This window comes from Petaurus breviceps, unplaced genomic scaffold (assembly GCF_028583685.1).
Source record: "Petaurus breviceps papuanus isolate PSGF00001 unplaced genomic scaffold, PetGlider_PUasm1.0 166, whole genome shotgun sequence".
NCBI classification, from domain to species: domain Eukaryota; kingdom Metazoa; phylum Chordata; class Mammalia; order Diprotodontia; family Petauridae; genus Petaurus; species Petaurus breviceps.
Window position 1 is genome coordinate 671,156 of NW_027185737.1, and position 12,847 is coordinate 684,002.

General features: G+C 36.3%; 1 protein-coding gene across 4 annotated transcripts in view; it reads left to right on the forward strand.

Annotated features, from left to right (window-relative positions):
* The window catches only part of PALS1 (protein associated with LIN7 1, MAGUK p55 family member), a 142,864-nt gene that overhangs the window by 109,722 nt on the left and 20,295 nt on the right, over nucleotides 1-12,847 (forward strand). For all 4 annotated transcript variants that reach the window (XR_011167262.1, XM_069082429.1, XM_069082428.1 and 1 more), the window contains exons 9-13: nucleotides 4,132-4,203; nucleotides 4,682-4,753; nucleotides 5,639-5,806; nucleotides 6,487-6,689; nucleotides 10,472-10,582. Coding sequence is in view for 3 of the 4 variants with exons in the window: in XM_069082429.1 (XP_068938530.1) it covers nucleotides 4,132-4,203; nucleotides 4,682-4,753; nucleotides 5,639-5,806; nucleotides 6,487-6,689; nucleotides 10,472-10,582 (626 nt within the window). In the remaining variant the exon portion in view is untranslated. The remainder of the gene's footprint in view (nucleotides 1-4,131; nucleotides 4,204-4,681; nucleotides 4,754-5,638; nucleotides 5,807-6,486; nucleotides 6,690-10,471; nucleotides 10,583-12,847) is intronic.

Sequence of the window (12,847 nt, forward strand, 5' to 3'; positions counted from 1 at the left end):
ATAACATTCTATTGTTCAGTTTTATTATAAAACATTATTATAAAACAATTTTATTATAAAAACATTTTTATAAAACAATTTCAAATAACAAAACCATGTTATCTGAAATATGTTTAAATAGTTATTTAAACTGTGTTCAGATATATAAATCTATATATTGTCTACTGTGTGGCACCCATTTTCATCTCAAGGCTACTTGGACTCATCTTCCAAATTTCCACCCCATTTCAATGATACTGAATCTGTCACGACTGAAGAATAAGCCACCATCCTTATCTAACCTACTTCCTATTCTCTTATATCTATCCGCCTCATCCCTACCAACCCCAAAGTCCTATTCCAGGTTTGCCTGCCACATCCACGGTGCCTTATTCAGCTGTTCAGTGGTGGCTTACTTTTCATTGTAGACTGTAGTATACTGGGTTCTATTGTCCTTCACTACCTCCCTAAGTCTGTCCAAGCTCATGTTCATTGCTTCTGTGACATTATCCATCTCATTCTCTGCCATCCACTTCTCCTTTCCCTCATTCTTTCCCAACATTAGGGCCTTTTTCTTTCTTTCTTTTTTTTTTTTTAAAGCAATTGGGGTTAAGTAACTTGCTCAAGGTTACACGGCCAGTTATTTCTGGGTGTGGTGCTAAGTATCTTAGCCTGGATTCGATCCCCAGGTCATCCCAGCACTGGGGCCCATGCTCTTACTCTCTGAGCCACCTGGCCACCCCTTATTAGGGCCTTTTTGAATGAGACTTGCCTTCTCATTATGTGGACAAAGTATTTCAGCTTTAGTATTTGCACTTCTGATCTATATCTTGCCACTGGACCCAGATGGCTCCAGAGGAGACATCAAGACTGATTTTGTACAGCTCTTCCTCATTTAAATCCAATTCACTTGCAAGTCATAGCATCACCTTCCTGATGTCATGGTCCCTTTGGAGAACAGAGGACAAAAAATAACCTGAGATATTACCTTCCTGATGTTATGGTTCTCTTCAACAACAACAAGCTATATCTGCAGGGATGGTCATATCCTTGATTTTGCCATCACTCACAGATATTTCCCTTTCAATGTCAAGAACTCTAAAATACTTTTGTTAGATCTTAATCTCTTGTCATTTCATCCCTTCCCTGTGCCTTATTTCTCCTAATGCTTTTCTTCATTCTCACCATGACCTTCAGTCACTCTATCCCTTAGTATTCTAAGCAGCTATTCCTTTTCTGGTTACACCTTCTTCCCTTTCCAGTTTCAATCTCTTCAACTATATACTAGCCTCTCCTCTTGAATACCTTCTTTTAATATTATTTATACCTAGCCAAAGCACAGATCTGAATTTTCCCACTATCTGCTTCTTCCCTTCCCACTCACATGCTATTGAATAAAAGTGGTAGAGGGTATACAACTATGCTGAATGGGTATACTACAGATTTGTTACCTAATCCCTACTGTATCTCTGTACAAAGATATTTTATTCCTCCCTAATTTATTCTCTCCTAGTCATTCACACCTTCTCTCTTACACTTAAAACCTTCCACAATACTATTCCCCCATCTTTTCAGCTGAGGACCTTATCTCAGTCATTACTGAGAAGAGACCATTCATCATGAACTCACTCTTCTCCCCTTTTCCTCATCTACAATCCCTTGACATTGTTCTCTACTTTCTCCTCCTTAATTTCAATTTCTGATGAAGATGTGATATCTAAGGATAAAGACACTCAAACTCTTCTGCAGACTCTTGATCCTATATCCTTTAATCTTCTGTAGCAAATTGCTGCCGCTGTCCTCCCTTTTCTCTCCGTAGTCTTAAATCCTCCTTTTGTTATTGGCTCCCTTCCTATGCCCTATAGAGACATGTAAGTTATCCCTGCCCTGAAAAAAATATCCAAAAGATGCTACTGTCATTCTCCATTCCTGCATGACCTCCTGTCTGTGAGATTTTGAATTGGATGTCCTGTAGGAACCTAAAACACAACATATCTAAAACAGAATTCATGATCTTTAAAACCATTCTCCTTCTATTGTTAAAAGAATCCTACTGTCCTTTGAGTCTTTTTGTTGCAACCTGGGTGTTTTCCTTTATTCTACTGCTTCCTCACCATATATATATCAGATGCTAATTCTAGTCATCTTGATAACATTCCTCATATTTGTCCCCCCTCTCCTCTCACAGCCTTTATTCTTCAAGCCTTTGAAAGGAATGTTGCTTCTTTTCTGGACCATTAAAATAGCCTGCCTTAGGTCTCTTTGAAGTAATATTTCAAAAGTATAGGTTTGACATTGTGTGTGTGTCTCTCTGTGCCTGTCTCTGTCTCTCCTACTCCTAATTCCCATTCCACTCTTCCTGTTATCTCTTGTCCCCTCCAGTTGCCTCCCATTATTTCCCTTTACATAATTATTTATTTTTAGTTTTCAACATTCATTTTCACAAGATTTTGAGTTCCAGTTTTTCTCCCCATCTCTCCTTTGCCCCCCACCCCACGATGGCATGGGTTCTGATTACCCCTTCCCCTAGTCTACCATTATTATGCTTTACAGCTTGGTCCTATCCTACTTTTCTGTGCTTGTTGTACCCTCCCACCCCCTGCAGTTATCCAGCCATACTTGCTCCTTATATACAACACTTCATCTCACATCTCTATGCCTTTGAGTGGGTTGCCTTATACCTAGAGTGTATGCCCTCCCAAGAGGCAGAGACCTTGAAATCCCTTGTTTGCTTGTATGTTAGCTCAAAAGCTATGTTTTACATGAGGTATAACTTCTAGGTACCAGTGCCTTTCCCCATCAGGTTGCCTTCTAGCTGCTTTATGTATGTCTTGTACATATGCACATATGTACAGTATGTTGCCTTCCCCATAAGAATATAATATTTGGAGGGTAAGAAATTAACACTTTTAATACTTTTATCCTCAGTGCCTGGCACATAGTAGGCATTTAATAAATGTTTGTCAGTTGCTTAATTAGGAAGTCACTTAATCAGTTTCTAAATGTTATTAAGGTCCCTGTCATCTAGTTCTGTCATTCCCTGAATCCATGTGCATGTACAGTTTTACCTCACTAGTGGTCTCTAGTCATACATGTTGCAAAGGGCCAGAGGTGCTCAGGCTGCTTGTCTGCTTCAGGATTTCCTATAGAAAGCAACATCAACAACAATAATGAAAGATTGTACCTATGATTTCTTTGATAAAGGGAATTCCCTCTATAAAACCAGTAAGGTATCTACATATACAGAAAGACAACTAAGAGACAAAGTACTGAGAGGTTAATAAGTGATTTATCGCAAGTCACATAGCCAGTATACATCCAAGATGGTATATCTCAGGTTTTTCTGGCTTTGAGAGCAATTCTCAGCTGTGCTGCACTGCTTCTCAATAAAAATAATAATAGGTAACATTCAGACAGCTCTTTGAAGGAGTACAAAGTACTTTATAGGCATTATTTCATTTCATCCTCATAGTAAGCTAGTGGATTATAGGGGTTGTACTGGTTACTTCTAGTCCCTATCCCTAATATCTGCCCAAGATTTCATTCTAGACTTATTCCATAAGTCTTCAGAAACCTGGCATTTTTGCCCTATAATTTTTTAGGCTAAGGAAAACTGATAGTTAATAGATTAGATTTGATTGATTTGAGTTGATTAATAAATTGATTTTATCATCTTAAAGCATTTTTCCATCAAGACAACCTTTAATTAGCTTTTAAGTTAGCTTAGTTTCAGTTGTCTGTTAAAACTCAGAAGCTTTTTATTTGCTTAGGTCAGTTATCATGAACATAGACAAAATATTGAAAGGTTGTTCTGTATGTTCCTTTATTTAATAGCACATTGCTTTTCCTGTTTTATGCTAGCATATATGCCCATCCTACCTTAAAAATCAATTTTAGAAAAAATTTGCAACTTTTAAAAATACTATAAAATCTAGATGGTAAAAACCCATCACTCAATTAAAAATTAAGAATGAAATGTATATACCTGAAACTGAGATAGAATAGGAATGATCAAATAATTGATGTTTATGATAGAAGAGGGTTTTTTTTTCTTTAAATAGGATGTAGTTTGAAAAAGTTATTTAACTCTCCATCATTTCATTTTAACCATTTTATTTTATTCTCCTCCCCACCCCTCTTTTGGAATTTAAGGGAAAAGCTTTCAGCAACAAAGAGAAGCCATGAAGCAAACCATAGAAGAAGACAAGGAACCAGAAAAATCAGGTAGAGTACTTAAATTTGACATCAGTGGAAGAGAGCATTCTGTGGTTAGATTCCATGAAGTAATATTGGTTAATATGTGGCTATATTTGAACTTGTATTGTCAGTGTTGTCAAGAAAAGTTATCTCATTAAAAATAAAGGATTAGTAGTGCATTATTAACACAAGAACAAAAATATAGGAGATCAAGCTCTGAGTTGTCTTTTAAGAATCTGCAGGATACTGTTAAAACCCTTATTAGAGAAGGTATTTCATTGTCACCATATTTGAATATTAAATTATTGATCCTTGGGAATGTTTTGTAAAGTCAAGCATGACAGAAGACTTAAAAATTCTCTGGAAATTGTTTTTCTATACAATGAGACAATACAATAAATCAAAAACTTGAAATTAAAATCATCTCACTTGAACTCTTTAGTTGGAATCAGTAGCCTTAAAGGTGATGCTATTGTTTATGATATTCTTCTTTGTTCTTCAATAGGAAAACTGTGGTGTGCTAAGAAGAATAAGAAGAAAAGAAAAAAGGTTTTGTATAATGCTAATAAGAATGATGGTAAGTCTTTGATACTTGGTTGTTTTGTACCTCATAAGGCTCTTAATAAGACTCTTTTTCAATTGTGTATGCAAAGCACTCTCTAAAACTAAGTCCTCTTTAAATGTCAAACATAATTATGTTTGGTCTCTTTGCTTCCTGCTGCCCCTAACCCCCAAAATGTTAACTCCAGCCATGGATTGTGGATCATGTAGTGCTGGAAGGGACTTTAGACACATTTCAGTCCAATCCTCTCATTTTACAGATGAGAAAGTTGAAGACTAGGGAAGTTAAGTGACTTATTATAAGAAGCAGAGATGGGATTTGACATCAAGGTCCTCTGACTCCAGAGATAGTACATGAGGGTCTATACATGTGGTTATATAAAAGATAGTATATGTATTTAGATGTATACCTTTGGAGGCTCTTGAGAAAGAAAGAAGCAAAGAAAATAGGAAAAGTTCATAGAAAAATCAAAATAGTGCTATATAGTAGCAGTGGGACTGATGTATTCCTCCATGCTTTCTGTATCCTCATAATACAATATAGATGAAAGATCTTTAAACTTATTTGATTGGAAGCAACCACAACATAGTAGCAACATAGAGGATTTGGAGTCAGACGGTTGATTTTAATCTCAGTTCCACCCTTGTCCACCTGTGTTACCTTGGGCAAACTATTGGGCCTCAGTTTTTACATCTTTAAAATGTGAAGAGGTTGTACTAGATGATCTTAAAAGTTATTCTCAGCTCTAAATCATATGAACTTGCAAAGATAAGCCATATAAATATAAGGTGTACACACACACATAATTCATTGACAATAAGAAGGTGATAAAAAGAAAGTAAGTACCTTTTCTGAATTCTTTCATATTTATAGATGTGTATTACGTTTATCTTTCCAAAGATTATGACAATGAGGAGATACTAACTTATGAGGAAATGTCACTCTATCATCAACCAGCAAATAGGAAAAGGCCTATCATCTTGATTGGCCCGCAGAACTGTGGCCAGAATGAACTTCGTCAGAGGCTTATGAATAATGAAGCGGATAGGTTTGCAGCTGCAGTTCCCCGTGAGTTTCACATTTTCTTTTGTTTTATTATTTTTCCCTGTGTTCTCTTTAATGCTTTCACCAAGAATGGAAATACTTATACTTAATCTCTATTTAAAATTGTTTCAGGCATAGCCTTAAATATAACCAAGTTGGAAAACGTTGCTCCAAGAGTGAATGTAATATGCCTTTTCCAAAGCATACTGCTACTTGTATTCTAGTACTGAATTTCCACTTTCTGAATCCTTAAATTTTCTCGTATAAACTGTGTTCCCCATGTTAAGTTTTTAAAAAGTGTTGATAACGGTTATATTCTGTGTTAAAAAGGTGCCTTTTTTGTCCTTGAGATTGGGTCAATAAGTACTGTTCGGAGCACAGGTTACAATATAATTTCTGCCGATATAAGCACTTAGGGTAAATCATGCAGCAGTTCAACTCAGGGAAATAGACGTTAAGGAAGGATAATGACTATTTTAGAGGGAGATAATAGGAAAGTAGAAAGTGAGACTCAGTTTTATGTATAAAATGAATTTTATATTAAGTTACTGAAAATAAGAATTGTTACCTATTTAGCCTTATTCATTAGTCTAAAATTATTAACAATTTATATGTCAAGACTTGGGTTTACATATTGACTTATTTTTACTTCTGTCTGTATTTAAGAAAAATTTAATATTAGTAATATTGATTTTGTTGCTTAGATACAACTCGGAGTAGACGAGACAATGAAGTAGCTGGCAGAGATTACCACTTCATTTCACGACAAGCTTTCGAGGCAGATGTAGCTACTGGAAAATTTATAGAACACGGTGAATTTGAGAAAAATTTGTATGGTACCAGCATAGATTCTGTGAGACAAGTAATCAACTCAGGCAAAATATGCCTTTTAAATCTTCGTACACAGGTAAAATTAGAATTTTTTTTTTTAAAGCAGTTGGGGTTAAGTAACTTGCCCGAGGTTACATGGCCAGTTTTTTGTGTGGGTGTTAAGTATCCGAGGCTAGAACTGATTCCAGGTCCTCCCAACTCCAGGGCCGGCGCTCTTACTCACTGTGCCACCTACCCGCCCCAGAATTAGAATTTTTAACCTTTCCACTATCCAAATGTGCTGACGTTGATTTTTTTCTACTTCAAGTTCATAAAGTATTGTCTGCAAGATAAAATCATCTGGTTAGGAACCCAAATAGTCATCACCTTATGATGATGAAGCCTTCCCTGACACACCCTCCCACAACTGCTGGTGTCTTCCCTCCATAATTACGTATATTTAATTGTTTTTACTCTATATTTTGTGTGTGTGTGTGTGTCTGTCTGTCCTCAGTGCCTTTCATGGTGTTGGTACATAGCAGTCTTTTAATAAATGCTTGTTGATTAATCAGGAAAGGGTAACAAGGTAACAGAAACTCAATGAAGGCTATGGTTTCCATAGTGTTTCCCAGTTCACAGCCCCTGCTAAAATTTATAATAAATAAAATAAAACTTGGTGTTGTGTTTATAGATGCTTATATTACCCTGCCCTTCCCATCAAAATTTCCTACAGAATTGTAACTGGTTGTCCTTACAACTCTAGACAAGTCACAAGCATAAGTTTATAGGTAATAGAAAATTATAGTTATATCAGGTTTTAATGTTTACAGAGCACTCTACATGGTCCTTAAGCCTTACAACTAACCTTTAGGTAAGTATGATAGGTATTATCCTCTTTTTTGCAGATGAGAAAACTGAGATTCAGAGCAATTAAGTGGCTTGTCCATAGTCACTGTGAAATATGAGCCCAGGTTATCTTTATTTCAACATTGTCCATTATACCATACTGCCTGCTTAAGATTCTTTACAAATCTTCCAATAAAATCCTTCTCCCAGGGAGCTTTGTATTATAGAAAAGGGGCTAAACTTGGAGCCAGGAAGACCTACATTCAAATCTCACCTCAAACCCTTAGCTGTGCTACCGACCCTAGGCAAGTCATTTAAACTGTCTGTGCTTCAGTCTCCTTATCTGGAAAATGAAGGGGTTAGATTTGATAGCCTTGAAGGTCTCTTCTAGATTCAAAGCTAGGTCCTATAATGTTTCTTAATGCTCTAGAGTATACCTACCTTTGATTCTCAAAAGTCTGTGCCCATGAAACACAAAGGCTGGCTGGTCATTCTCAGCTGAAAAGAATTCAGATATGGGCCTAGCAATGGGTTATTGCTGAGGACCATTTAAGATAAGTGCATTAAAGCTTATCACAGGCTAGTGATCTGGTGATAGGGGGAAGGGGGTACTCCTCTACCCCATGAAGACCATCTTGTTAAGTCCTGGAAAGACTGCTCTCCACTTTGGTGGAGGGATAATCATTGCACCCCCTTCACAAGAAAGGCTTCGTGCATTATTGGCCAAAGAGGGCAAAAACCTAAACACATATCAGCTCATTTGTTCTATACAACAAGCCTGTGAAATAGGTATTCATTTATTATACCCATTTTGTAGATGAGGAAACTCAAGAGTTTGAGTGACTTGTCCATTGTCACACAAAAAGTAAGCGTCAAAAATGGGATTCCAACCCAAATCCATCCTGACTCCAAGTTTAGTATTTTTTGTTACTGTATCATATCTGTAGGGAGACTTGGCTAAATAGAAATACCAGCTTTTTTTTTCACATAGCCCATTTCTTATTGCTATTTGTAAATTAATTAGGTGCTTGCTCATTGACTTGTGTAATAAGACTTAATGCCTACATTTGTGTTACTGATGCTAATTCCAAAATAGTAGACTTACAGTATTAGTATCTTTTTACCATTTGTAGTGTCAGTGCAATATTTACAGCATCCGCAATCACAATCAAGACCGTGACTATAAATATCACATGACATTTCATCACAGAATATACCAAACTCCATATAGAGGACAGAACTGAAACATTTATTTAGACCACAGAAAACCCAATCCCCAAACCAGTAAGCCGATTCCATCATAGTACCAAAGATATTCAGAAGCCATAATAACACTGAGAGCCTTTAGCTTCCCACAAACCAATACAAGATCTATATTTACTCACAAACCTCTCTGTCTCCTTGCCTGAGTTCCTCTCCCCCACTGTCTAGCTAGCTCTGGCTCCCAGCTTCCTGTGGGTTTTGCTTTCCTTTAGCAAACTCCTCCCACCACAGGCTCCATGTAACTATATTCAGCCTATTAGGGGGCAGAGTTTATCTTCACAGCAGGGAAGCTTCTTGTGGGCTCTGCTGCACTCTTCAGCAAATTCCCTCCATCACAGACTCCATGTGATTACATTCAGCCTATTAGGGGGCAGAGTTTACTTTCAAAGCAGGGAAGATCTTCAGATTCCCATTCCCATTACACCATTGTGCATTTAATACTTATAAAATTGTTCCTTCTCAAGATGGAGTCTTTTCAAAGTTTCATTGATTCCCTTCTTTAAAAATAAGGGTCATTTTCCAGTAACCTCTTAATAGTATCCCTCCCCATTCCATAATGTTGTCTGACAGCAACATTTCCACTTGAGTAGAAGTTATGGTGCTTCATTTATTTACTGTGTCCAAGATTAATCATTGTAGTTAACCTGAGTTTGATTGGTTTTCAGCATTTTCATTTCCATTTTTGTAGTTGAATTTTTTTGTTGTTCTTAATTTACTCTGTTGACTTATGCAAGTCTTCCATGTTTATCTGAATTAATTTCTTATTATGCACTAGTGTCCCATCTTAAATACTAGTTTGTTTACATATTTTCCAGTTCATGAGTTAATTTTTTAATTAATTTTTTTGATGTCACTTAAGTGCTGATAAGAAGAATGTGTGTGTATATACATATCTGTATGTCCATTTATATCTATTATGTGCTATTTCTACATATACATATAAATTTGTGGGATCTTTCTTTGCTCTCCTGACTGTGCTCATTGAATCAAAGACAAGTGTTCAATTTTTGTATCTCTTTGTATAACATTTTGCCTTGGATTTAAATCTTAGGCATTTTATACTAGTCTGGACCTAGAAGCCTTGAAAGAACTCACAATGCCTCATTGTGTCTCGGTTATCCTTATAATAATCTTTTGAGGTAAAAAAGGCCACACTTTGTCCTTGCTTTCATAGTGGAAAAACCGACACATTTAGGTTAACTTTACATGATTAATGATAAAGCCAGAATTAAGATCTAAATCTCTTATCTCTTAATTAACAGTATGCTGTGCTTTCTGTCAAAGTTGATTAGAAAATTAGAGTTTTCTCTGCCTTGTTTTTAGCATTTAGTTTTCAGTTTTATTTTAGGTACTTTATTATGTGTACATGTACAGAATCTAGCAAAAATGGGTTTTAATTATGGCTTAGTTAAAATGTATATATTTTGTAATCACAAATATATTAGCATCTTGCCCAGATTTTTTGTCAGCCATTATCATCTAATTTTATTGATTTTCAATCATTTCAGTATTTCAATAGAAAAGTAACCTGATCTAGTGAGTGGGTGTTTTTCTTCCACTCACTCCCCCTCCCAGTTTCTGAATTTTTGGTACAGTGGAAAAACCTCCACTTTGAAGTTGTTCACAAAATGTTTGAAAAATGTATTTGTAGGATGCAATGGGGAAAAGAGTAAAGAATGGCTAAAAAATGTTTTGTTGTATATATATTTAAATATATCAGTGTATGTATTCATGTATGTCTGTATACATGCTTTTTTTTTACTTCTATAGTCACTGAAGAGCCTTCGGAATTCAGACTTGAAGCCATATATTATCTTCATTGCACCCCCTTCACAAGAAAGGCTTCGTGCATTATTGGCCAAAGAGGGCAAAAATCCGAAGGTATGTTGTTATAGTGTTTCTGTTACTTTCTTTCTTACTTTCTGTTACTTATTTTCAGTAACTTAAGAACTTTAAGGAAGGAAACAAATATAGGGTTACTTGCAGCTATTTGTATCTAAACAATTTTTTTTAATGACAGTTCATTATGCCATAGTAATAACTCTAAATGCAAGACTGTAATGTACTCATTACCTTTTAATGCAACATGTATTTTCATTTTTATCTTCAATTAACAAGTATTTTTTTTGCCTCTTTACCGCCTTAGTAGCCTCTTAAACTAAAAGGATAAATCAAACCCTATTACAAAATCTCATACTTTAAATTAGGTTTTAATCATTCATATTTAAACAAAACAGATTTCCACATTAGTCATTTAAAAAAAATAGTATCTCATCTTGATTTGATCCCTTCTCTGTCTGCATTTAGGCTTCATCATCTCCTTTTTGGAATCATGATCGATTATTGTATGAATAGCATTCATATTCAAAGTAATTTTTGTTTATAGTATTATTGTATAAGTTGTCCTCAACTTCTACTCACTTCACTACATCAGTTCATGCAAGTCTTTGTAGATTTTTTTTGAAATTATTCCTTTCTATTACTTGATGGCTGCACCCTGAATTTCTAGCTGTTTGCCACAGAGAGCCTCTATAAACATCTTTTTTACATTTGCCTCATTTTCTTTTTTCTTTGATCTCTTTGGGACATCGTTCAGGAGAATTGGGAGGGGACAGGAGAAATGGAAAATTGAGTTGTTTCTTACTTCATACTCACCTTATTGGCAAAAATGACAAATGTTTGCCAGTCTGTGGAAAAATGGAAACACATCTCTTGTTGGTGGAACTGTGTAAGAGGACTGGAACGATAGGAGGTAGCTATGTTCTGAAGATCTCTAAATGCCAAACAGTATTTTGTATTTGATCCTTCAGGCAATTAGCCGTCAATGGAGTAAATATATTGAGTAGGAGTATGATATAGTTGGAACTGCGTTTTAAAAAATCATTTTGGTGGCTTAATGGAGGCTAAATTGGAGTGGGGAGAGACTAGAGGCAAGCATCCCCCACAGGAGGTTTTTTTCAATAGTCCAGGCATGAGTAGATGAGTGCCTGCACTGGTGACAGTGTTAGAGGAGAGAAGAGGATGTATTTGAGAGATGTGGTGAAAAGATGAAATCGATAGACCTTGTTAAGATTTTTGGTTGTTGTGGACAGGGATGGGAGAGTCCAGGTGACTCCTTAGGTTTTTGAGCCTGAGGGACTGGGAGGGTGGTGTTGCCCTCTACAAATAAGAGAATGGTAGGAGCCAGACTTATTTTTGGGGGGAAAAGATAATGAGTTCCATTTTAGTACTGAGTTTAAGACATCTCTTGGACATCCAGTTTGAGATGTATGAAATGCAGTTGGAAATGGTATATTAGAGGTCAGCAAGAGATTGGGGCAGAATTTGCAGATAGGTAGATTTTTGCAAATCATCAGCTTAAAGATGGCAATTAAATCTATGGGAGCTGATAAGATCAAGTGAGGTAGTATAACTGGAGGAGAGAAGAGAGCCCAGGAAAGAACTCTGAGGCACATCTACAGTTAGAGGCCATCATCTCAGTGAGGATCCAACAAAGGAGACAGAGAAGGAGCAATCAAGAGAAAGGAAAACTAGGAGAGAAAAAAGCCTCACAAGAAGAAAGTATCATTTCTGTTGTTGTTCTCAAAGGTGTCCTATTGTAATCTTGCCCTACTTAATTTTCTGATAAGAGTGTTGAAAGACATTAGGCACCATGTTATACCTGTGTTTATAAAGCACAGGAGATAATGTGATTACAGTGGACAGAACACAGGATTTGGACAATGAGAAAAGACATGGATTGAGATCCTCCTGCCCTTCTACTTTCAGGTCACTTTGTGGCCTTGTACAAATCACTTAAACTGTATGCTTTTTCTCTATATATAAAGTTACCAGCTTTGACCTTGAGTTCTAATTTAATCTCTGTCTTTAAATATATAATATAGAATAGATATTTTTAGTCAATTTTTTTTAAAAAAGCAATTGGGGTTAAGTAACTTGCTCAAGGTTACACGGCCAGGTGTTTCTGGGTGGGTGCTAAGTGTCTGAGCCTGGATTTGATCCCAGGTCATCCCGACTCTGGGGCCGGTATTCTTACTCACCATGCTACCTGGCCACCCCAGTTAGTCAATTTATTAAACATATTACATATGCAATAATAAGGCAGGCACCATGGGGTAAAAAAAAAAGTCATGGTGCCAGGCTTCA